The 27964-nt window shown below is 28.9% G+C and overlaps 1 protein-coding gene across 4 annotated transcripts; it reads left to right on the top strand.

Moving 5' to 3' along the window:
* The first annotated feature begins 846 nt into the window (after positions 1–846).
* On the top strand, positions 847–19058 carry LOC123299842 (epidermal growth factor receptor substrate 15-like 1). 4 transcript variants are annotated; one of them, XM_044882229.1, is made up of 14 exons: positions 847–916; positions 1555–1599; positions 2963–3196; positions 9054–9359; positions 10194–10651; positions 10764–11088; positions 11987–12076; positions 13639–13701; positions 14269–14466; positions 14534–14822; positions 14886–15023; positions 15286–15353; positions 15633–15923; positions 17237–19058. In XM_044882229.1, the coding sequence occupies exons 1-14, from the start codon at positions 890–892 to the stop codon at positions 17855–17857; spliced, it is 3153 nt and encodes a 1050-aa protein (XP_044738164.1). In that variant the 5' UTR covers positions 847–889; the 3' UTR covers positions 17858–19058. The 4 variants fall into 4 exon arrangements, with proteins under 4 accessions (XP_044738164.1, XP_044738167.1, XP_044738165.1 ...); XM_044882232.1 differs by having other exon boundaries at positions 17168–17299; XM_044882231.1 differs by lacking the exon at positions 847–916 and adding an exon at positions 1421–1467.
* The last annotated feature ends 8906 nt before the right edge of the window (positions 19059–27964 follow it).

Genomic DNA, 27964 nt, shown 5'->3' with positions numbered 1-27964 from the left:
AACCCAAAACAAATGTTGTTATTTCATGATTATCGTAATTTTTTAATATTTAAACAATTTCACAACTTTCATATGCGTAATTTTATATTGCTTATCACAAATAGTGCGGACGCATTATTTCCTCAAGGTCAATTTTAATACTAATTTTGATCTTGAAAAAACCGAATAGATTAACATAAAAAATATTGATATGCTTAAGTTTGACTTCCAAAATCTAAAAAATATGGGAATCGCGTTCATTTGATGATGCGATAAGCTGCAATTTTCAATGTACATACCACATAAATTTGTATATAAGGGAATGATGTTTCAGAAACTATTTAGCTAATTATCAAAAGCATTAAATTTTTGTATTTGGCATCTTTCCGCTTTCGTTCTTTGTGTTGCACTTTTACCATCCCTTAAATACAAATCGTGAAAATATTTCACTGAAAGGTTCACTAAATAATTTCAAATTATTGGCGGTTACATAAGGCTATTTAAGCGTAACGCCCTCTTAAGCAATAGCCAGGAACTAAGTCAAAATAACCGATTAAACGGTGATAGCTGGAATCATCGGTTATAGCTGGAATTGCCATAAATAAAAATTTTTCATATGCCTTTAATTGAAATAAAGTTTCTATTAAAACAAAATAAGCGTATTGGTTTCTTTAACACGATCAGTTCGATAATTACCTTCTTAAAGCTAAACGCAAGTAAAATAAAGCTTAATCGTGTAATTTTAAATTTCGTGTACGTATCTGTATTCATGTTGGTACCATTTCCATCAAAATGAAATGAGTAACAATAAAATCAGTTCAAATCCAAAAGTTCATTATTGATTACATTTATGATTGGCCGGCAACAATCCATTGGCCAATAAAATACATCGTCGAGTATTGAATTAAAGATGGCTACGCTGCCGTCTCCAACACAGGTACTGCTTTTTAAAAATTTTGACAGTTCTTAGAATAATTTATAAAATAATGAAAAAATCATTTAAAACAAAGTGCCAACAATTTAAAATAATTCTAAGTGTTAAAATTTACATAAATTATCATTTATTTACGAATAAAATGTATATGTTTAGTGGGCGGTGTTTTAAATACAAAAATGAATTTTCACATTTTCGTTATGATATTTTCCGTTAAATTACATTTTCATGGAGAATATTTTTCAATAATGTTTTAATTTGAGTCTATATTCATAATGTATACGCTTTCATGCAATTATACAAAATGTATTCAAGACTTGACATTTCAATTGTTTAGATTCTGACTCTGACTCGAAGACGTTTGCGATGTTTCAAACGTTTCGTAAATTGTGACGAAATCAATGTTTTTTCTTCGTAAGATATAAATAAAAATTTTTTTCAGTTATTTAACTTGTGTGGTACATATTTTTATGTTTTGAATATGCTAAATTTAGTGAAGGATGAGTCTTGAATATAGTTTGTATGTGCATGATAATACCACTGATTACATTTTGGTGATTAATCTAAATATGTATCTTAATTAAATTCTTTTGGGAGGTGATTATTCTTATCGTGTTTTATATATTTTTTTTGTTTTTCAGGTGGCTGGAAGCCACAATGCGTTATTTGAAGCGTATTGGAATCAGGTATATATATTTTTATCTTTATTGATTATATTCGAAAATTTTCTTAACAGCCTCATTTTCTTAAAACTGATTAAATGTATAAATTGTTGTGTTGTTTAATATTTTATGGGGTAACTAATTCGGTATTACTGTCAGTGTTAATTAGCACGAGATAATCAGGGCATGTTAACGTTTTTTTTAAGTGACAAAAATAGTAACATCGAAAATTGAATTGTTTTCTTTGATATTATTTGGATAATGAAAAATAGGAATTGGTGGTGTATTTTAAAACATTTATTCGTTAACATTGTAATATTGAACCTTGTGAAATTACCCCCTTTAGTAGAACTTTCGCTAAAATCTTTACCATTTGTTTTTTGATAAAGTCTTACATTTCTTTTTATTGATTTCGTAAATCAAAATTGAATTTTTCGCTCTTTGCAAATCGTAACCTTGTTTAGAAATATGTCGGCATTACATTTCGGTTTTTTACTAGTTTTTTTTAAGATTGCAATTAACTGTCATCAATATTTGCGACCTTGTAATTGAGATACGGTCCATTTTAAATGTTTTGCCGTACATTTGATTTTTTTGCCATGCAAGTTTTGATTGTTTTGTTTATATTGGTGTAAAATGAAGGCTCATTTATATCCTTTTATTTGAGTGACCTTTTTCTTTTGGGAAAAATAGATAGTTTTTTTATTTAGTTGAAAAATTATATATTCCGCAAGTGGTGATGGTTTTCTTCTTCGCACATTTGCGCTCTTAGAGTATCATTTTCATTTCCCACAACCTTGGGTTTTGACGTCAATTCTTTATTTAAAAAACCCCAAAGAAAATAGTCAGATAAAATCCAACTAACGCGAAATCATCCAATATCATGCTTTTGTTGTACCAGAAATGTTTCTTATGGTTCCATGGTTACGAAAATGTTTGTCCAAGGGGCTTACTATTGTCATGAGAGTCTGATCTTTACGTTAAAATATTGAGTGGCTCTAACGAATTAAAGCTCAACTTGTTTTGGCTAGTTTTTCGAGAATGTAATATTTCACTAGAGGCGTCCCACGTTTTGAACAAAATTCTAAAATTTTGTAGTTGGACAAAATTTAATTTTTTTAAATAATATTTTGAACAATAAAACTCAAAATTTCATAAAATAATGCTTACGGCATAAGTATTTCAAATATTCAAATTTTTTAAATATAATTTTGCGTGTTTAAGACAATTATTGATTAATTTTAATTGTAAACACATTAAAATTTAACAGCGTCATCGAAATTGTTTTCAATAGAAAACGCAGAATCAACACGAATTAAAAATTAAAATAATTCTTTTTTTAGTGAAAAATGTATTTTTTCAAATTTTTTTAATTTGTTTTGTTTAGGTTGATCCAAATGGATCTGGTACAGTTGGTGCAATTGCTGCAGCGCGTTTCTTAAAACGATCTGGTCTTAGCGATGTAGTATTAAGTCGTGTATGGGATCTATCGGATCCCGGTGGTCGTGGATGTTTAGATAAAGCTGGATTTTTTGTTGCATTAAAATTAGTATCGATAGCACAGATGGGCAAAGATTTAAATATGATAAATGTAGCATTAGAAACACCCCCACCTAAAATGGTAAGAATAACATTTTTTATTTATTTTTAAATTATAATAGAACCTCGTTGAGTCGGTAGTATTGAAATGTCAAAAAAAACTCAGTTGTGTATAGAACAGTCCGTGGATCATAGAAAAATTTTTCGAGAGCCGTTTTTACTAGAACTAGTCTACAAGAGCTCAAATAATTTAATAATCAAATGGTCTTCACTTCAGGATTTTCGCCACCTTTATTGATGTAATTAACTGTAGAATACGCTGTGCGAAGTTTGTTAATAAGCAGTTATTTGAATAATAAATGCAAAAATCAATATTATGCAATTTTCCAAATGTTAAAAACTCCGATTTGCTAAATGCCGGACAAAATTGTTTTGTTGCATTTTTTATTCAATTATTTCTTTAATAAAGAGACAAAAAATGAATCGATTTTAATCAATGCTAAACTTCCCATTAATGTAAATTTTGTGGGGTGCCGCCGTTAAGAAATACCACATTTTTGGTAATTTTCCCGAATTAAAAACTTCACAGTAACCAATTTGCCATGTTTTGATCAAAGCAATATTCGCAGCAATATTGAATCCGCGTTTTAAGTTTTTTAATTTTTACAAGGATTAACTTAACGATGTTCTACTATAATTATACTTGTTTAAATATTTGCTTACAATATTTACAAAGAGAGCTTAGTATTTGCAATTATTGTTATAAGATTTAATTAGATTATTGTAATTTATCTGATAAACAATTTTATATGAAACATTAAGGACATTTTTTTCAATAGTCGAGGTGATAAATGTATCAAATGACAAGTTTAGCTAATTCCAGTAATTATCATTTACGAAAAAATTACTTAGAAAAAAATAAAAACTTAACGATATTTTATTCGCGTGTTGGGACTGATTGGAAATTTAATACCAACGATAAGTATCTAATAGAAAACAAAATCGATAAATGATGTTTAGATCTTTATACATATTTTAGGATGAGCTAGTATCTAATCCGCAGGACAGCACACTCTTTTGGTTAAATGATCAATACATACTTAAAACTTTGTGAGTGGCTTCCTTCTGTCGAGCCTACCAAACTCTACGTATTTTTTCGAAAATGCTGTGTTTTTATTTGAGCATGATAACGTCAAATGTTTCTGAAAAAACGCAGCAGGAAATTTGTCGGACACTATGACCACTTGATAACATTAATAATAATTTAACAATTCAGCAAAACTGAACTATGTATGTATGTTAAAACAAGAATACAAGTACGGCATGTTCGAGGTGGGAGACCAGTTTATCGGTGCAGTATTTTTTTCCGGATAAAATATTTTATTGTTTCATAATTATTAATGTTATCAAGTGGACACAGTGTCCGACAAATTTCCTGCTACGTTTTTTTTTTTCAGAACGATGCTTAAATTTGACGTTATCATGAGCTCAAATAAAATCACAGCATTTTCGAAAAAATACGTAGAGAGAAAGTTTGGTAGGCTCGACAGAAGGAAGCCACTCACAAATTTCCTGCTGCATTATTTCAGACCGATAGCTTAAATATTATGCTCATTTGAAAACGCAACATTTTCGAAAAAAGTCGTAAAAGTTTGTTAATAGACTCGACTAAAAGAACTTTCAAGTATGTATTGATCATTTAACAAAATAGGTGCAGTCCCGCGGACTAATTTTTAAATACGTTTCAAATTTAAGTTAAAATGACTAACCCCTTTGCTAGTTATTAAATATTTTTAGTTCTAATAAAAAAATCTAATCGTTATTCTTCGAAGTAAACGTGAATGGAAATTCGATTTCCCAATCCATTTTTCGAGCTAGATATCGAACTACATAATATTTAAAATAAGTACTAAGTCTGTTTAAGCTATCTAAAATTATTTATTTAAAATGAATAAATTAAAAATTCACTAAAATTTTTAATTATTTCATCCCTAGAGAGTAAATTTGTTATTTATATAGTTATTTAATATAATAAAGTTAATTAACAATTTACGTAATTTATTGATTTACGACAAAAATAGAACAGACGGATGTTATACAGACTCTATTTTCATCAGTTACATTAAATTCTATTAACAAAGATAAAATGCGTAGGTTTATGGAGCGCTTTAGCATTTCAAAATTGGTGGAAAAATAACGCCCGTTTTATACTCTAATTTAGCACCAACACATGATATGACGTGAATAATATACTTCAACTTGCTTTTATTCGGGACTCTATTCACGAAACTGTAAAAAATACATTTATTTTTTATTAGAGTAAAAATTCCTGAGAATCAGTTATTTTCACGGAAAATATAATATTCTATGTTATTTTCAAACTCGCTAAATATCGCAAAAAATTTTATAATTTATTGCCCCTAAGTATCGTTTCTTTGCATTCTTCATCTGTTTAATTCTTTAACTTTTAATAATTTTCCGATGGATTGGTATATTTTCCTGGGCTACTGTAATATCTCCAGATATATGTTAGCAGCCTTTATCATTCTACGGTTTACTATTTCTGTTTGACGTCAAAAAAGGACAAATAAACAAATCTCTTTAATTGTAATGGATGTTCTAGTGGAAAATTTCCATGCAGTTGACTTTTGGTTATTTTAATTTAATTCCAAAGTTTATGCATACAATAATTTTAATTGAATAAACTCGTTGCAACTGATTTATAAAATGATCGAATATTAAAGAAATGGTGTTAACGTTTTATAATTGAGATCAATTTAATTTAAACAAAGGTTAATTACTTAAACTTATTTATAAACTAATATTTAAAATTTGCAATTCAAATTCTCTTCTTTATTCCAAAACATTAAAATTATTTGAAGATTTATTTTTAGTGTAGACAAAATTAGGCAAATTCCTTAAACATCAATACATTGCTCAAAATTCTTTCGAAAAATTTAATTATATGGATCTTAATAAAATTATGGAAATCAATCAATCTCATTCGAAGAACGGTTTTCGGATTGATTCAGGACAATTTCTTAGAAAATATTTGTCTAATAGTCCAATGAACTTAATTTTCCTGAATTTTGAATTCTAATTACTCTAGAAAATAAAAAAAAAAAAAAAAAAAAATCCAGTACATTTGACGAAAAGATCCGAGAAGAGTTTTTAAGTTATCGCCGAAAACCCCTCTAAAATATAGGGGCTTCATACAAATTTACGGGTGATAAAAAATGGAATTACGAAAAAATAGGCCCCCAAAAATATAAAGCGAAAAAATTTCTGTAGTAGTGTCCCATTTTTAAACGCAAGGGTTAAATATTTCAGAACCCAACCACCTCCCCTATAGTCGACAAACTCAACCCAACCAACTCGTAATTACAACAATATTCCGGGTTAATAAAAAATTTTCGGTCTGTTTTTTCCGTTTATCATAGAAAATACTAAACCAATCATCAAATGGGTCAAAATTACCTGATATTTCGAGTTTTATTGAATTCCAAAACAAAAAGTTTTTTTTGTAATTTTTTGTGGAGCAGCAGTGTAGCTAGAGCATACAAGAATAATTTTTTACAATGCTCTAAATACGAAATTTTATTGCATGATTGCGTTCACAATAAAATTGCGCATTCCATAAGTAAAAGATATTTTATCTAATTAAATAAAAATAATATAATTTTTAAGTTTATAACAACAAAGATATTTTATTTATTTTAAAAATGATAACAAATTAAATTTAAAAACAGAAATAAAATATAAATCATTTTTGCTTGGTACATCCTAAATAAACACCGTCATTTTTTTTCTGAGATATGAGATTTTTTTATTATTTATCTTTTTTACCTCTATGTACAGATTATAGTGGTATGTTATGTAGAGGTTATGCCCGAGATAATTTTTTTGTATTATTTTTTGTTTATCGATTGAAGGATAAAAAACCGTGTGAAAGAAAAATCGTAAAAATAACAATCTTTTTGTTTTTCTAATTTGAATAATAATCAATCAGTGTTCAGAATAATTTAGATGGGGGGAAGATATTTCCGAACAACCTAATCTATAAAGGATAGTTACTACACGAAAACACAATAATTTGGCTATTTAATCTAAAGTTAACATTCTTTGAGCAAAAATACCAAAATCAAAATTTGGCAAAAAATTCAATCTTCTAATAACGTTAAACTGACGTGTGGCTTTAATCTGTAAGAATTTTTAAGAAATCAAGGAAATGTATGATAAATTATACGGGGCAATTGAGAACCATCAGAGAATTTTGAAAGTTTGTGAATTTTCGAAACATCATTTCTCTCTCGAAAATATGTGATTTTTGGGATCGTTTTACAACGTGCGGGCATGTCTTTTTTTAGTTCGTACATAGAGCTTGTGTGTCGTTTAAACGAAATTTGTTTATATTATAGCAAGAATTTGAGTTTATACCTCAAACGTATAATTCTTTGATACAGGATTTAATTTAGTTGTTTGTTGAACTTATTTAAGGAGAAATATTGAGAAAATTATTGCACGCCTTCAGATTTCTGCATCTAGATTCTAGCACCTGGGAACTACGTCTTTTGTACTCATAGGTGTTATCCATCAATTGGAATTTAAGGTGTTCTCATTGAATTTTATTTCCATTGGTGGCATTACAGCCCTACTTGATTCTTAGATAAAAACTTTCTCCAAATTTATTTGACGTGGCTCTTCTCCGTTTTTTTTATTGAACAGCTGTCGTACTTCTTAGGCTTTTCGACTAACCGTTTTCAGTAGTATACAATTTGACATTTTAAACCTTATTTGATTATCAGGTTTTGTTGTATATGTCCGGCTTATCTACGGTCCAAATTTTAATGTATCATGCTTGATTTACAACGAAGTACTCTTTGTACTATTTATGGCTTCTGAAATATATCTTACAAAGAATTGTTCTTGTAAAAGATTTGAACGATTGTTATGGCTTAGGTTATTTATTAATGGAATCAGGACCGAAAGTAGAGCTTAAAGGTCTCGGGGCAAAACCAAATTACTCTTTATAATATATTGTGGAAATGCAAAGTAAAAATAACGGTATTTTGTTGATCAAACACTTTGTATTCACATCTTATACTAACTTGTGGAAACAGTCATTAATAAATTAATGACTCATATGTTTTACAAGCGCTTTCAAAACATTTCGTTACATAAAAATGCAAGAATTTATAACTAAAAGTCTAAAATTACTTTTTCCTAGATTTTACGGTAGCAAATTCATTTATTATTTTATTGAAGTTAATTATTAAGTCTCTCTTGTCCTATTGAGCTACGTAAAAAGTTTTTGATTAACTTTAATTTAGTAAAAGTCCGCTCAGCTTTCGCAGTAGTGACGGGCAGTTAAAATTATCAGAAGTGTTGTGCATACATTCGGGTATGATCGTCTATCCCCTGCTAGGAGGACCTCCAGGGAAGAGCCACGTTGCGTTATTGCAGTTTTGCCTGAATGGAATAGCAGAATCTTTTTCTAACTATATGCTCTCAAGATCACGCCTTGGTCTCATTGAATTTAATTAACGAACGATTTAAAATAAAATAAAAAGTTTTTCGATATTAAACCAAGAATATTCTTTGGATTTGTAAATTTTAACTTCATAATTCCCCCGTCGTTATCATTTCAAAATCGTTGATGAAATGGAATTCATATAACTGAATTTTTGTTTTGGAATATCCAATCCTTAAAATTTATACATAACCTTATATATTTTTATTATTAATATTTCAATTTCTTGATTTAGAATTTATCTTGCGAGAGCTGAAACTTTTCTACCTTATATCATAAGTTGGTTAAATAATTTAGTGAACATCAAAACTTCTCAACTCTTCTTTAAACGTTATAATAGGAGAAGTTCAAGAAATTTTCTTTGTGTGAAGCAATTTTTTCTAAAGCTAAATATGATTTTTGCTTACAGGGTGATCCACCACCAAAATTAATGCCACCATCAAAACCACCACCGCCATCGATATCTCCAACACCACCCACTCCACTGATAACAGCATTACCACCAACCACAGGAGATTGGTCCATAAAACCATCTGAGCGTGCTAAATATGATCAATTATTTGATTCGTTACAACCATTAAATGGAATGATACCGGGTAACAAGGTGAAGGGTGTATTAATGGAATCAAAATTACCATTAGACACATTGGGTAAAATTTGGGATTTAGCTGATATTGATAAAGATGGAATGTTGGATCGACATGAATTTGTTGTTGTAAGTATTGTTTAAATTTAAACTGTTTAGGCTTGCTAGAACACGAAACAGAAATATTGAATGGCTTTGGGGTGCTGTATACGTCCAGCGACAGACGTACTTACAGTCATTTCAGTATGGCAAGAAATTTTAGATGCAGGTGTCAAGATCGTGCCTAGCAACTTTTGCGAAAATTTTCATTGTCGCAGCCTAAAAGCAAGCTTAAAATTGATAGATATTCATTGAGACAATATTCAAATAAGAAGATGAACAGCCACTTTGAAATGACTGTCAAATTCTACGACTGGTTCTAGACCCGCCAGTATGGGATTTTAATGTTATGACTCTATCTAGACTTAGAAAAAAGAACTATATGTGTAAGCTCGCATAGATATATAACATTTAACGGAAAAATTATTTATAATGTGTATTATTACATACCATATATGTAAAAGATATAAAATAGTTTACGGACTTTATATAAAACGATATAAAACATTACAATAATTGTTTTAATGGTAATTTGGGTTACTATGTCGTTTAAGTATCGTTGTAGTGTTTCCATGTACAATTCTGCAACTTAAGTATAAAAAATTATATGTACAAAATGTATACAAGAACACAAACTACAAAGATTTTATAAGAAACTAGGATAAAAGACTAAGGTAGCAAATATGGCACAGTGCATTAAAATGTAAAATGAAGTACGCATTTTTTGTCTTCTCATTCAATCAAAAAATCAGCTGAGTCTAACAGCTACGGTTTACATTTTTTTACTCGTGGCGCTGATATCTTAGCGTTAAACAGTCACTTCTGTTTGTTATTCTCACTTATTATTTTTTTTATTTCTTAAAGGCAATGCATTTAGTATATAAAGCATTGGAAAAGCATGCAATACCAGCAACATTACCTCAAGAATTAATGCCTCCAAATAAAAAAATAACAAATAATTCGCCTTTAACTACAATCAATACAAGCACAATAAGAGCACACCCTCCGCCAGGTCGACCAATGGTACCCCCGATGCAAGCATCACCCTTAATACCATTATCAACAACTCAATCGGATCAAATACAACCGTTGCAACAACAAGTTATACAACCATTACAGCAACAAGTTATACAACCGTTACAACAACAGCAACCACCAGTAATACCTATAATACCATGGGTGGTGAATAATGAGGATAAGACTAAATATGATGCAATGTTCCTAAAAGCTGATGTGGATCAAGATGGCTACGTTAATGGATTTGAAATTAAGGATGTATTTTTACAATCTGGAGTGCCACAACCAATATTAGCACATATTTGGTGAGTTTTTTAAATTTTATTTAATCATTTAAATAGTCTTTAACTGCATTAAAATGAATAAAATAATTGCATCTTCTCGATTGACAATTTTGAAAAATTATTTGTTTTGTAGGGCTCTATGCGATATAAAACAAACTGGTAAATTAAATAATGAACAATTTGCACTTGCTATGTGGATGGTGAATCGAAAATTATTGGGTGTTGACCCGCCACCAGCCTTATCTCCAGATATGGTACCACCAAGTATGAGACCTGGTGGTAGTGAGAATTCAACACACGTGGAACAACCAACAGTTACACCATATTCAAATCCCGAATTAGATATGATTAGTAAAGATATTGAGGAATTGGCAAAAGAAAAATTAATTTTAGAAACGGATATTGCACAAAAAGAGGCTGATATTAAAATTAAAGGCGGTGAAATTAAAAGTCTACAGGTTAGCTATTTTTTAAATTGAAATTTTCTTTTTTTAAACAATTAAGTGTATATATACAGGATGCGCCATCTTTTATGTCGATATGTAAACATTGAATAACTTTGAAATTTGTAAACCGATTGAGTTGTTGTAGCATGTTTTTGAAACGTCAATTCAGTAAAATTATAATCATGAATCGAAACAACGCGCCGAAATGGTGACGCTGTACATTGAAAATAGTCGTTCGGTTGATTGTGCTAACTCAACGTGTATATCGTCGAAAATATCGTGGCCATCAGGTATCCTCTGACAATACTATTCGTCGTTTGGTGTCAGATTTTGTTGATCACAGGATAGTGACAGATCTTCAACATGCCATTCATCAATGATCAAGGCGTTCCAATGAACTGGTTGAAGCGAAAATGTTTTCCAAAACTCAAAAGTGTCGTAACGTCACAATTAGTCTCTCGAATAATTGACACTAAACCTGATTTTTGAAAGCAGATTTTGATGACCGATGAGGCCCATTTGGCCTCATCGGCTGGCGGCGTTAATAAACAAAATTGTCGCATTTGGGGAACGGAGAATCTACACGAGATGCATGAAACGCATGGTCAAAAGATGACTATTTGGAACAAAACGCAGCAAAAGAGGCACATTTTGTTTTGGCCAATAGAGGCCAGTGTTTGATTGTATTCAAAAAACTAATTCGAATAAATTGCAAGGGACCAAATTGAATAAAAATGCAGAAATTGATATTTTTTTCGAAGTTATTCAATGTTTACACATCGGCATAAAAGATGGCGCACCCACTAATACTAGCAATTATCCGCTCGCGTCGCTGGTCAATTTCAACTTTTAAAACGAAGACTACTGCGTTATAGCCTTCATTTCCGTTAAAATATATTTTCTATTTCAGAGCGAATTGGATACGTTAACAGCGGCATTAAAACAGTTAGAAAATCAAAAAGGTGAAGCGCAAAAACGTTTAAATGATTTGAAAACACAGGTTTGTTATAAAAAATTAATATTTATTAAATTAGTATTTAAATAAATTAATGTAACTTTTAATTATACAGATTATTAATTAGTAATTTAAGTGCTGAATATCGTTACTATATATATCGTTACTATTATATTTTTGCATGTTTAGTTAATAATTTTGCGTACGTTTGTTGTAAAATTTGCTTGGCTTAGCGACAAATATCACACAACAAATTTTTTAGACACCTTTTTGTTATTAATAAAAATGAAAATTTTTCAATTTTTCATCGTAACTGTATTATAATACTTTCAAGATCCAAAATTTATACTAAACTTAGTTTGTACAATTTTTAATGGCCTCCTGTAATATTAATATGGTGAAAAGGTAAAAAAAAACATCATATTTTTCTGTTTTTAATAACAATTTTTCTTCAATTGTATTTTTATCAGTGTCAGCACTAAATCGTTTTCGAGATTTTTATAATTATTTAACAAAATTGATCAATTGTGTCAATAGGTTGTTTCATAAATTTTTTTGATGATTAAGTAGCTAGTTTTTAGAAAGAATTAATCGAAAAAAAATCTTTGTTGCTTTGGTGAAGGTTTCATGGGGATTTTTTGATAGTTTTGTACTAAAGATAGCTATTTGATAATCTAAAATGCGTAATTATGATACAATTTTTCACATTTCATGTATTGGGCACAATCTAATGGCAAAAACTTATGTTTCCTAAAGGATTCCTCTTTTTGTCGACAGAAATTTAATCATACGTAGCTTTGTTTAACCGAGTTTAGTTCTGCTAGAAATTGTATTTGTGTATATCAACGTAAAATTGAAAATTAATGCAAAATTGTAATTTCCGTTAGATTATAAAGGGGTTACAAAAAACCACTCCAAGTAGCGCTAGCTCAACACCTATTAACCAAAATCAATTCATTTTGTTATGTTTAGATTATTTGGGTCGAGTTACCCCGGATTGGAGTGGTTTTTGGCCCTTTTTTGGAAGATAAATTTACAATTTTATTAGTTTGTTTACAATATGATGGAAATTACAATCTTATGTTGACATATATACTACTATGTCTCAAATTCGAGTAGCAAGAATTTTTCGATTAAATACCAAAGACGCAAACTTGCAAATAATGAATTTCGCTGTGTTTATAGTAAACATACGTTTTCTATATTCTATTTTCGACCATTAAAATTTAGGCGAAATAATCATACACACATATGAAACCGTCTTATTTCAGGCAACCAATTATTACTGTATATATAAATTTCAAAAAGTCGAATCAGCGTTGATTTTATGTAATGAAATCGAATGATTTCGTAAGGCATGTTCGTCTGTTTGTCTGTTCATAAAAATGTTAGTTTCCAAATTTTGGAATAATGAATTAGAATATTCGTTCTAGTTATTCTATTAGTTAAACATTTGTTTGTATTAAGTTGGTAACATTTAGTAATTTATAATTTTTTGATTTTGTTGCAAGTTACATATATTATTATTTGCTATATTATTTTATTTTGGGCTATTTGATGAATTTATATAGCATGTGTTTGCGTTTTGGTTTTTGTTGTGTTGGTAGCGTGCTGCTGTAGACACTGAACTTGCTGACGTCCTAGCGCTTATAGAAGTTGCTCAAGATGAGGTAAGAGCATTTATAACTTAATTTTAGCCTAAATGTATAAAATCTGTATCAATAATCTTCTTTTTTTTCTCTCTTTCTCACATCATTAAGTGTGCTTTTTTAAAAAATTTTAAGAGACATTTGGTGCGAGTTCCCTTTTTTCCTCCCAAAAATCCTTATTAGAACATCTAAAGCTGTTAATGATTAATTTTGAAGATTAACTTTCTTGTATTTTTTTGCAAACGTACACAACCGTAGAAGAAATAATTGACTTAACAGGGTGTCGCAAAAACGCGTGAGTTTAGTTAATTGCCAGCTTCTGCTTAAATATTTTCAAGTTTCAAGTTTAAGAATATTACCAGCGTTTTCAAGAAATAAAATTAACCTTTAAAATTAGGTATCTGGTAATTAGTAGATAATATATAAAATTTTGTTCTTTAAAAATATCGTCGAATTTTTGCGGCATCTTTTTGTTAAGTTATTAATCTTTAATTTTGATCACGTGTGGAAGCGATAGATGGTTTGCGTCATGTGTTTATGATAAAAGGGTTGCTCATCACAAGGTGTAATATTGTTCAAACTGTTTAGGTGGATAAATTAAGAATACAAGCCGAAGAACAGGAGAATACTTTACGCAGTCAAGAAAGTGAAGTATCGAAGAAACGTGAACAATTAGAAAGTATTCGTCAAGAGCAGGCTCAATTAGAAATGAAAAAGAATGAAAGCAGTCGTAAATTAAATAATTTAGCCGAAACATTAGCTGATACACAATTGCAAATTAGTCAGGTGAGTAAATTTTTTGCATTTGTTAATATTTTCCCCGGAAGTTTGGTAATTATAAATTGTTTTACAGGCAAAAGCCAAAATAACACAATTACAAGAGCAACAAAGACTTATGAAAGATGCCATAAATGCATGCGATTATGCAATAGAGAATTCAAATCCATCATTAGTACCAGACACTTCGTTACGAATTACACCAGAATTTCGTGATCCAGAATTTACACGTGTGGCACCAATACAAAAACAAACAAATGATAACACTTCGTCAATTAATACCTCAAATACCAAAGCAGATCCATTTAGCAATCAAAATGGACATACGAATACCTCAGGATTTGATGATGATCCATTTAAATCAGGTAAAATTTAATTTTTATTCTTAAAATCCTTTGTCAATTTTAAAAGTTAATTTCTGACTTTAGATCCTTTCAAAAGCACAAATAATTCAAATTCAGCATTTGAATCAAATGATCCATTTGCGTCATCGTTTAGTAAATCAGATGGTTTTGGATCAGATCCTTTTGCTGCATCGTTTGGGGGAGGTAATTCAAATAATAATGGTAAGTTTGAGCATATTTTTGAAGATTTGATTAAGGGCACGAAACTTCATAATTTTCTAAAATGAGGACTGGGTTTCAAACTGAAAAGAAAAATCATTGAAAATATCGAATCATTTTCCTTCTCTAGAGAGTATGAAAGCGTTCTCTCTTTTTTGAAATTATTCCTGCAAATCAAATAATCCGTTGGTTGTGGTATGAAAAACCGAGCTACTAAAACTAAAAAAAAATATTTTAAACTTTCATATATTTTTTTTGTTTTCAGGAAAAGTGGATCCATTTGATCCATTTGGCGACAAAAGTAGAGCTAATGCAAAATCACCTGCAGTTGATGTAAGTTTGCTTTAAAAATAAAGAAAAAACTATCGAATACTATATTTTTGTTATGAAACTAAATTTTTACATTTATTTCAAATTTTTTGTGTACTTTATATAAGTCAAAATTTAATAGTTTTAGTTATCTTAACAAATTATACCACTTGAGGGTTATACTGGTCACTTAAATGGAAAACGTATACATTAAAGACACTTCGTGTCTGTTCTATTTGTATGTTTGTGTATACAGAACACACAAACGGTTCGCACGAATACTAATTAAAAATAAATTTTCAGAGCGAAAAAGATCCATTTGGTTGTGATCCATTTGCCATATTACATGCACCCACACGTGACAGTGTACCACCTGGACGACCAACAAGCCCAAGTCCAGCGTTACCACCTAAAGTTAAAGGTAAAACTCCACCACCAAGGCCAGCCCCACCAAGACCATTACAAGGTCCAACCGGGCGAATGTCAAATGCAACAACACCAGATCCATTTTCGGCGCCTGGTTCACAAAATGATCCATTTGGTGGTGGTAGCGGAGGAGGTGGTTTCGCTGATTTTGCTGATTTTGATGCTAAGGTATGTATTAATAACATTTTGTAGTTTGAATGATAAAAATCATTGTATTGTTATTTGTTAGTGTTCATATCGTTCTTACCTACCCTCAAATCATAACCAAATTATTTGGGTTGACCTTAATGATCCTGATATATCCTGTTTTGATCCTTTACGAAATCCATCTTTTAAAACATATATTTTGATTCCTGTAAGTTCCTTAATTTTTTATATATTTTTTGGTAGAATTTAATTTTTTCATGATGTTAATAATATTTTTTTTGAAGGAGTTATATCACTTTCCTAGTAAGTTTTAAGTTTTTACCGGCCTTTAAGCCCATTGAATAGACTTTCATTTTTTTTTTAAATCAAAGGTACTTGAATGTTCATGTTCACGGCCATAAAATGCTCATAATAGCATGGTAACGGAACGATTCTGCGAATTATATTTTTCCCCATTTTTAAAGTGGTGTAGCTCCTTAAAAATTGTTTTTATTTTAGTTATATTAATTTTATTCATTTTTTTACATATTTTTTAGTCTCCTTAGGCTGTTCCAGTTTTGATTTTATCCTGATTTGAAGAATTTTTTTCCATTTTTTTTGTTCATTGGATGCAAGTAAAATAAGTTTAGTTTTCAATACTATATTCTAAGAACTTTCGAATAAAACCTTGATCAAACAGAATTTTTTTTTTGATATTATAGTTGTTAAAAAAATTGAACATCTTCCGAGACGAGAGTTGGTCTACGGCGCTTTCTCAACATTTCTTTTTTTATGAACGTCTCGAAATCTTATATATTATTACTCTTTTTTTTCATCACATGGTCATATTTTTCTTATTTTTTTATCAAATTCCATGGTTTACTCCTCATTTTCGAGCTTACCGTGCTAGCTCAAATCCGCTATAATACAAATTGAAGAATAACAAAATTAAGTGTAATTTTGAATAGGCGAACATGTTACGAATGAAACAGTTTTTATATATGTTCAAAGTGAACCATTTTTAAAACATGTTCTCCTAATACCTATTTAAACAAAAGCCGCGGATTACTCACGAGTACCACACTGCGTAATTCAGCACCAGTCGAGCTAGTACTGTATTGTGAGTTTTCATTTAACTCTCTTGGTTGAAAAGTTCTTTGAATGTATTATTGATCAAATTAGTTACGTAGTTTATTTGTAGCTTTGAAATATATGTAGCTGTGTTCCAGAATTCGCTTAAAGCGAAAAATACTCATCGTTTTTTTCTCTTTATTTAACAATTACAGCCATAAGTGTAATAAAAACCGTAAATATAAAAAAATCGTTCTCATCTACAACGTCTCCCACTTGTTCAGTTTTCTAAGCAAACCGCAGCATCAGTGCCTCAAAAACCACCACCGCCATCAATTACATTACCCAAAACAACAAAATTGGAATTCACTGATGATCCATTTCGTGATTACCGTTATGAGGATCCATTCAACATTGCTGACCCATTTGATGACGATACAACCGGTTCCAGTTCAACACTCACTGACGATATCAAAAATTCCAACCTCAAAGTTGATGCATTCGGTTTTGCTGGTGGTGCCATCTCAACAACGTCATCAGATGTGTTTACAACCGATTTTGAAAATGACATTAAATCAGCTGAAACAATTCCATTACGAAAAACAAAAGATGGACGAACATCGGTGCCATTATTCAGTAGTAGTACCAATGATTTTCAAAATGCATTTAACAATAATAATATAAACGGACGTTCCTCTGCGCAAGATCCGTTCTTTGCATCTGGTGATAATAGTTTTAATAATAATAATGTTAATAAAAAAACAGTTATTAGTGAAGATCAACAATTAGCATGGGCTGCAGCGGAAAGTTTAAAAGCTGAGGAAGAACGTAAACGTCGACAAGAACAAGAACAAGCTGATTTAGAATATGCACTTGCGTTGAGTAAAGCTGAAGCAAAATCGTAAAATAAGTGCTGGGGGATGGGGGATGATATGTGTTCAATTTACATAAATAATTGTTAAAATATTTAAAGATAACTAAAACGGAAAAGTAGATTTGTTTTTTTGTTTTTCTTTTTAAAAAATGTATTTATAATGCCATCTATTAATTTGTTTTACAATTATTAAAATAAAATATTTATCACACATATCGTTTAGAAAAAACAAATTTGTTACACATAATAATGGTAGATTTTAGTTCACATGTATGCCCGTTTAGTAGAAAAAAGGCTTCGAAAAGAAGATAAGTTTTTTGTAATGATTTAAAAAAAATTCCCCCATATACTACAACTAGCTGTAGTTAGGTTTTTCACGATGCATCCAGGCGAAAGTAAATCCATTTAATAACTAATAATCATGGGGTACATGCATGATTAAAAAAAAAGTATATAATACAAAATATTCCGAACTTTAGCCTAAAAAAGGATCACTAAAAAGGGTTAATCAATAACCGTTCATATCAAATTATTAAGATTAACTCTAAATTAGTCAGATAATTTTCAGTTAACTCAGTTTCACAAAACTGAGACAAAATAGATAAGTGGCCTACAGTCTGGCCAGTATTCTGAATTTGTTACGAAATTCTGACATGCTTAAAAGTTCGGGAATCTAAAATAAATAAAATTATTGTATATCTTAATTTTAATGACCTGATTTCTGAATTTTTGCTTGGATGAAAATTTTGCTATGAACTCAAGATAATACGATTTATTATTGATACAAATGACGGTCAAATCGAATTTTTAACATAGAGAAAATTCAAACCACTTCGAAGTCAGTATAAGTAGAAAATATCAGATTACACTAGAATTGTTAAAAATTTGGTGTGCGATGAAAATAGGTCGTAACTTGTGATCTTCTTTTTTGGGCTAAATATAGATTTATAAAAATTTTAATCGAGTTTAATTTACATGCATGTACACCTATTAAGCAAAAGTTGCTTTTAATGTTTTTGCGTGTTTTTCAAATGTGTTCAAAATCAAAGAATGTGCTGTTTATTTTAAAATTAAATTATTTTACTAATCTATTATCATTAGCGGTGCATTAAAATGTTTTTTGAACAGAAAATGCTTTTTGCAACGATATCGAATCGTTTAAACTACTCACTGTTGCCATACTTCTATTCAATTTATCGTTGCACAAATTTTGTTACCAATCAAGTGTTTTTCGAATAATTGCCTGGAAAAGTGTGTATTATTACTCAAAATAATTAAAAACACGTTTATAATAATTATTTGCTTCGCATGGTCAACAAAGAAGTACTTTCTTAATAATACTTTTATTTTTTTTTTTACTTACAATAAAGTGATCTAGTCTGGTATTAAAATAATTTTCGGGCATCACGAATGTAATTTATTTTTTAGTTTAAGGAATAGTGTTTATTTTTTTAATAAAATGAAGAAAAAAAATCTTTAAATATTTTTTACAAATAGAAGATAGTTTTTGTAGATTTTCGATTTGTACTTTGAATCAGCAATTATCAATATGTTTAACCTGTTTAAACCTGCGCAAATTTACATTCAAATTTTTTGTTATTTATTTGGATCTAACTCATTCTTAAATTCAACGTTACGGATTGGAAATTTTATAAATTAACTTTTTATATCTCGAAAGGCCATTAGTTTATGATGAATGTAATCTACTAATTCTACTAAAAATTTCAACATTAAACCGTTATTTATTCCGAAAGCTGATCATTATGTACGACTCGTGCTTCACAATATGAAATTTTTGGGATTCCTAAACAACAATTCTTGTCTAGTTCAATATTTTCAATCAACTTGATAACTGGCGTGCGGATTAAACTCTTTATTTAGCCAAACCAATTGGAATTCCTCTCTCCATTTTTCTGGCTAGGTAAACGTTTTTATTAACTTCAAAATGAGAAACTGTTTGACCTTTTGAGCTAGAAAGAAATAGAAACTGTTTGACCTTTTGAGCTAGATAGAAATTAATTTTGATTTTAAACTGTATATTTATACAGTAATTTATAATTTATTCAATAATTAAGTAGTATGATAATAACGATCATTAACATCTTTTTCAAAGTGTATAATCGAAAATCTATACGTGTAGAAGATGTCAGAAGTTTTACAGCGAGATTAAAACAATAGTTATAAATAATAAAAAAAATATTCCACAAATCTAGAAACATAGAACATAAGAGAATGTATATCAAGATTATTAAATAGAGTTTGCCTTTGCAGTATTCGAAATAAATAATATTTGATTTGAAAAACAATCGTGACTTGTTGTATATTAAAAAAATGTAGAGAAAATGTTCATATTTTATAAAAACCTTTAAAACAAAACATTATTTTCCTTTTTTTTATAGTAAGCAATAAGTTTTTAGATTTTTATGATAATTTAATTTCTTTTCACCTTAAATGTTTCGTTTTAGACCAGTATTCAGCAAAAAAATTATAGGAGTAGTTTAGAATTGTTGTTAGATTTAGGCATTAGGCGTGGTATTTAATAGTCAATTCAGAACGGTTGCAAATTTAAGAAGGCTTCTCCTTCATGAGACCTGAAATTTTTTACATTGTGTGTTAAACTTAAAAATAATGAATATTCAAATATTGAGGGTGGTATTCAAATAAGAAGATAATTGATTAAAAATTAGAAAAAATCTTGAAAATACGAGATTCCGTTGCCCGCATACACTGTTTTCTGTCGTAATAAATGATTTTTGCATCTTTTATTTATTTAACTATCTTATTATTTGAATACCGTCGTTGATGAATATTCATAAATTTTAATAATGCGGCACAATAAAAAATATTCCAGACCTTCTGAAAAATAACTTCTCGGTTATGAAAATTATCGCAAAGCAAAACATTGCTCACGGATAATAGCCTCTCAAATTTCCACTAATTACGAAATAACTGTCAAATACAATGTCTGCACTAAATTCTTAGTGTCTCGACACATTTTTCGAGCTAAATACCGGTCTCATTTCTTTTTTCTTGCATTGTTACAAAAAAAATTTTATCTTTGAAGTTTATGTTGTTAAGAATAAAGTCATGTATATATATTATGAAATAAGCGTTATTATTAAAAAATAAATAAATAAAAATGAATAAAAAATCACACAAATAATTAGCAATTAAGTTTAAATGTAATTAATTATTAAAAAAAATGGATGCAAAGTTTATATATATGAATGTTTACAAAAAAAAATATTTTATCTGTTAAATAATTTTTACTTCAAAAAAATGGACTACGTTGAAATTTTTTTGATTTTTCTTTTTTGAATAGCATGAATCTTTTACAATTTTTAATTTTTGTTGTTTTTTTCGAAGTGAAACTTAATTTCAGTAAGTTGGTGAGATGTTGCAAGAAATATAAGTTAAAATGGATTAAAATAAATTTTTAAAAAATTTGCAGAAAAAAGATCCCTTTTAATAGATTCCATAAAAGAATAGCTTTTATAATTACAATGCCAGGACCAGTATGCACGGATGCAACTGTTGTAAACCATTTTTATTTCACAACCAAGATGAAAATTCTATACAAATAATCACGAAATCACATGCAACCGATTTGAAACTGGCTGGGCAATGTCTCATTCCTATACAAGCACGTGATTTGTAATTATTTTCTAACTGGTTTGCAACTATAATCTTAACTATAGCATTAGATAGATCTCAACTAATTCGATTGGTTTGGTTAATTTCCAACATTAGACGTTTACGAATAAAAATTTTTTTTGAGCGTAATTATAAAAAAAAGTGAATGCATTAAATATTTTCACAATCCATTACAAAAGCTGTTTGTAGCTCAACTCATAGAGTCTATTGTTTGTTGCAAAATTGAAATAAAAGCTATGAAAATTTTATGTTTTTAAAATTTCATTATATGTGATTAACGATTCCTGTAACTCTCTTCTTTCAAGTGAGTGTTAAACTGTGTGCCCTCCATGAGGTCAACCTGTGACCTCATGGAGGTCACATGGTGGAAATAGATGTAATTTTAAACATATGAAACTATAGGATTCTGAATCTGACGCCCTGCAAATTTCTGCAGGGGCAAATAACATATATGTAGGTTTCATCGTCCTCCATACAGACCCTACAAGTGGGATCATCAGAGATCCCCATGTTATGAAAGTGGTAGTTCAGTCGACAGTGAAGTGAGGGTTATAAATCAAGAGGCAAGACTTAAACAAGAGGTTTTGGGACAACTAATATCTTCGTTTTATTTGGAAATGATCTAGAAACAATCGCATTCCTTTTAATATTTCTGATTCTTAGACTAACGGTTTCTGGTGGACAGTTTTGAATTACCTGGAATTTGAATATAAATAAAAACAAAGTGAGATGTAGGATTCTTAAAAATAAGAACCAGAAATAGACAACATGGTGCAACAAAATGTCTATCAATAATCTATAACAGTTAATATGAACTAAAAGAAGCCCAAAAACGAATTCTTAAAACTTCCTTTAGTTAGTTTGCTATCTTTTTTAAAACAAGAATAACAAATGAAATTATTGAAATTAAAGCAGATGTATTAAAGTTTCACTTCATTTTGTGTGATCCTTAAATTTTTTTTGTTATAGTTTAAAGCTTTAGATTCTTTTGAATATTAAAAAATATATTTTCTCACGATTCTTTCATTTCTTTTTCTTAAACGTTAAATTCATTTTCAAATTTATAAAATTCAAAAAAATCTAAAAATTCTAATATAATTATGTATGAGAGGAAAAATTGCTTTCCAATACAGAAAAAACTTCGATGTTATCATGAAAATAAAAAAAATTGCATGTTATAAATAATATTTTTTTGTTTGTTAGAATTCGCTTCTGTTTTTCATTCCAGATTTTTTTTCTATATTTAAGTAGATAATTAAAGCAGTATTAAATAAAATTTCGAGAAGGTTTATTAGATAATAACATGATAAAAAAAATATTACTTATAACGTGAAATATTAATTACCTGTAATTAATTTAATTTAAAATATCAATATACAAAAAAAAAACAAGAATCATATCATTCTTAAGTTGCCTTAAATTATTTTCAATAAAATAATAATTATTCATTATATTTCGAAAAATCGAAGTATTTATTTTTAGTTGTTTATTTATTTATTTATTTTTCTTCATATAATTACGTTCAGAAATTTTCCCCATAAATAATTAATCTACTGAGAGCGAGAGTGATTTCGCAAATTTCATCTTTTAAATTTTCTTCCTGTTTAGCCTCATATAAACAGTAAAAACAAAATAAAATAAGCTATTCATTTGAGTGCGATCCTTATGGTACAGACATTCAACTTCCCAGGCGATAATTACCTTTCTATAACTGCCTAAAATACTTCAATATAAATTATCGCGTTGTGGCAAAGTTGTGTGGCTTAGGGACTAAATACTTTTTTTATTTGCAAGAGGTACTGGCATAGAAAATCACAACTTTTTATTTCTGTAAATATATTACAGAAAAAATTATCAGGGGATAAATTATTTAAGTGATTACCTTATTGCAGTTTCCATAATATTAACAGAAAAATTTCAAGTTTTATTTTTTTCATTTCTTTTTACCGCTTTTAGCAATCTTCGGCACATATTGATTTTATTACGCAGGGCGGATGGCGCTAATCCGAGATCGCTATTATCTTTCATTCACGAGAAGACGAGGTAAAAAAAATGTACCCAAACACACAATTAGAACTTAAGATATGTTGAAAATTTCGATTTGGATTTTTGGGCCGATTAAAAGAACTTTTCTGTACTTGAAAACTATATCTTGGCTCGGGCGGAAGAACACAAATTCGTCGACAATTATTCCAGTGAGAATATTAAATGCATTGCATACGTCTGTTATAGGGCTTTTCATTTTAAAATCACGATTCACATTTGTTTCGTACTAAATGATTTATAACCAATGTGATAAAATGCATAACAAATATCTTCTATCTTAGTCCTACTTATTGCTGTCAGTACGAAAAAATAAATTCTGCACTTGCGCATATGACATGATGAAAAGGTCTATTTCTCTAACAGTTTAACACCTGGCGGTCTGGCCTGAAAATTTGTTGGTAAATACAGTAAAAAAATGCAAAAATGCTGTATCATAAGTAGGTTAAATATGGCTTAGACAGTAGGTGTTACACCCGTGTAAACATGTGCATGAATCTATCCGCTTCGGATCTGATCGAGATGGTTTAAGAAATTTTTTTTTTTTTCAGTTATCATTTTAAGCTTTCTCATAACGTTTACAGTTTTGGATTTGTGTAGCGAAGCGGACAAAGTTTTTAAAGTATTTTGATTTGAAAACCGATAAAAATTTTGAACGTAATTTTATTAACTATTTCAAAATAATTATTCGTTTAACCAGCCCTCCCGAAAGGAGCTTATAGTAGAATAATTATCCTGAAACATTCTGTTATTTTATTAATTTATTTTTTTAGGTAAATTTCTAGGTTACTATCGAATGCGCATTCGTGGGATATTTGATGTAGCAAGTTTTGTAGTGCAGACTTAATATTTTTTTAAAAAATTTGAATAAACATATTTTCGAAACTATTTGAAATTATGTTTTTTTAATGCCAAACAAAGAAATTAAGAGGAATTTTTTACTTGCTAAATCAAATAGTCCACGGGAAACTGTTTTTGTACTTTTGATAGGACCGACAATTAATATTTTTTTAATAGATTTTTCAAAAGGGAATTGATTTTTAAAATGTTATAAAATAAATTTAAAGAAAATTTAGTTTTCTTTTATGATGCCATAAAATAAAAATATATTCGTTTTTACACATAAAATTTTCTTAAGAATTGGAAAAAACACAGTCGTTAAAAAAGTATATTTAAAAAAATGTCTATGTATGTACAACTAATGTAATATTTAAAAAATCCTATTAACTATTGATCTTCCATTAAAAGTAAAATTGATATTTGCAAAAGTTATTTTTTAATTACTAACAAATTGATAATGTTACTTTAGAAGATGAGCAAGTAAAACATTTTTCCATTTTCACAATGTTATGAAATTCAAATCCAATATTAAACATTTTATTCAACTTTGTACATTGTTAAATTGACGTTATCTGATTTTTATAATAAAAAGAAAAATAATAGTTGAGGAAATAAGGTATTTGAGATCGGAATATAATAGTAAAACCCCGATTTTTATGGCACCATGCGCAATCTGTTTGTATGAGAGTGTAGAAAAGTTAGTATGGTCAGAAAGTGTGGTCTTAAAGTTACGCGCGTGAGTGCGCTAACAAGGGTGAAATAACAAATTGTGCTGAAAAATAAATACAAACGTTCAAAAAACTAAATTCGTTACTTTGGCAAAAAAAATTGACTCGACAAAATTAACGATTATTGATTCAAAACTATTTTGGACATTTCTAAAAAATTTTGGCCTTGTGACTTTTCAACTAGCCCCGTTTTCGAAATATGATCGTTTTAAAAGAAGTGGTTTTGGTTATTACAAACTACAACACTTTCTGACAATACTGACTTTTTCTACATCCTTATACAAACAATTTGCGCTCGGTCCAGTAAAAATGGAAGTTGTACTATTAAATTCCGATCTCCGTCATTTTTTAGTTTTATTATCTCGTTTATAATTGTGATAATAACAACTAGCAGAGTTAATTGTAAATTATATACCATATAGGTACTGAGAATCATACATGTAAAATATTAAATTTATCACTTCGTTGAAACTTTAAATACATATGTTCTTACTTAGGAGACTTTGAATGTGTATGCTCTTACTTCTTACATACGAAAATTCTCAAAAGCTGTGCGTTCTCTTTCACGAGTTCCGGATTTTTCGATTGGAAAAATCATTATGTCTCGCAGTCAATAAAACGGAGTATTCGTTGATGGGCAAAAAAAATTTAATTGTTTGATTCGAATTTCATAACATGAACTTTGTTTTTATTCAGTCAAATAACACAAAATAAGAAAATTGTACAATTAGGGTAATTTTCATGCTTTCAGCTTCTGTTCACCTCAGTGTTGCACGAAAAAATACTATGCACAGGACCCCCTTATTATACGAATTCAAAATTGTACAATTTTTTGTTACAGCGGCTTAAAACATAAAACAATGAATTATACAAATTTTCTTTGATTGAATATATATGAAAAACAAAGTTAGTTTCAAGGAAAGAAAGGAAATTTAATTGTACAACGAAAAAAAAACTAAAGGCAAGTAATTGAACATAATTTAGAAAAGTTATAGATCGTTTTCCACGAAAACGATGTTAGAATATGCAGTTATTGTTAACGTATTTTTTCAGTAACTGAAATTTGATTGACCAAAATAATTACCAGAAGTGTATATAAAAGTAGGGGTTTATCTTTATATATTTAAAAAAAAATGACAAACCAAAGTTGTAGAAATAATTTTAATTTGTGAGGTTACAAATGTTTTGGAACAGACAATATATTTAATAATATAATGTTTTTAAAAAAAAATTTAATTGTAAAAAATAAGTAATGTCTGAATTTAAAAAAAATCGTTAAGGGCCATCATCCTAAGGTCCTGTCATATTATATCTCGTATTTATATTCTTAGAAGACATTTTTATCAAATTGGTGCCTGAATGAGGGAAAAATAATTAAATCATCGACAGCTCTTAGTATTTCATCAGGAATTTTATAATTTTTTCGCTTTAATAACAGGGTGAAATTAGCTGGATAATACTTTTCTGGGATATCATAAAAGTTTTAACAGCTAAAGCTTTATAGCTTAAATATTGAAAAACTGCGATCAAAATAAATAGGATAACCCAAAACATGTAGCCTTTTCGAATAGTCTTTTAATTTCAAAAAACATTTATCACAAAGCCATAAAACTTAGTAAATGTGAATAAAGGAAATGAATATAACCAATGCCTTGCTTAGATGAAAAAAAAAACTCACAAATAAAATTAACCTTAGATTAATTTAAAAAAATTAACATAAGCACCAGAAAAAAAAATTTGGTAGACTTGTAAAACAAAAAAATTCATTAGGATCGAAAAATATTGTTGATTATAAAAATAATTATTATATAAGGAAAAAAATAGAAGCTAATTTATAAATATTTTACAAAAATTGGACACTATAAATATTTTGTTAAGGCTATGTTTTAGTCAGAGCCTATCTCCATTGAAGAATGTTTATGAATTAAGAAAATAGTAAGTACATCGGACACAGAAATCAATTTCATGCGTTATTATCTTGATACTATCGGTTTTTGTTGACTTTCGTGGTGAATATCCAGTACTAAACGAAGCAGTCTTTACAACAATGCACTTTTATTATATAGATATCAGTGCTTGACAAAAAAGGGATGCTACATTTCGATGTTTAACACCTCTCTTTGAATCCAATTTGTCACTTAGAGACAATAATTATTTATAATGGAAGAAGAAAATAACGCTCAAAGCTTGTTTGCTGGGATTTATTCCAAGACTTTGAGGTTAGACTGCATGCTTTTACAGAAAAAAAACATAATTTATTTCTAGTAAGCTTTATGAGTGATATTCTCGTAACTAATAAGGAATAGAAGACATTCTATATTAATTAAAGATTAGTCAAGTTGATGACATATGAAATTCATATCTAGTTCCTCGAAATTATAGATTTTCTAAATCAAACGGTAGGTATCCTGTTTTACAGACAAAATAAAACATTTCTTGTTAACTATATGTGATTTATATAACATATTTGTAATAAATATTGCCTATACGACATGTAAAAACTGCTTCAATTATATTAATAATACTTATCTATCGTTTGATAGAATAACCAAATTAAAAAAAATCACGTTATGTTTTTATGACTAGCTAATTATTTTTTTAATTTTTCAAAAGTACGGTATGATTGATTAATAATAATGAACCAAAAATATTGTAATAAATAATTGAAGAATGTGCATTTAAATAAATAAAATAATCTTCTTCTGCCTTGTAGATGTCTCTCTGTACCTTTGTTGTAACAGTAAAAAACACACCTCAATAATAATGTTTTTAAATATTGTTATAAATTTTTTTTACAGAGTATTCCTTAAAAACAATTAATTATTTATGGAATACCCTGTATATTTAAGGATATAAAATATTTAGGGCAATAT

Source organism: Chrysoperla carnea, chromosome 5 (assembly GCF_905475395.1).
Source record: "Chrysoperla carnea chromosome 5, inChrCarn1.1, whole genome shotgun sequence".
Lineage (NCBI taxonomy): Eukaryota > Metazoa > Arthropoda > Insecta > Neuroptera > Chrysopidae > Chrysoperla > Chrysoperla carnea.
Note: the sequence above shows the minus strand (reverse complement) of the source record. Positions and strands in the feature narration are given on the sequence as shown.

Coding starts and splice junctions, on each gene's coding strand:
- LOC123299842 (XM_044882229.1), top strand. CDS start 890: ATGGCTACGCTGCCGTCTCCAACACAG. Junction 11,089..11,986: donor GTGAAATTAAAAGTCTACAG/GTTAGCTATTTT, acceptor TTTCTATTTCAG/AGCGAATTGGATACGTTAAC. Junction 15,024..15,285: donor AGGTAATTCAAATAATAATG/GTAAGTTTGAGC, acceptor TTTTGTTTTCAG/GAAAAGTGGATCCATTTGAT.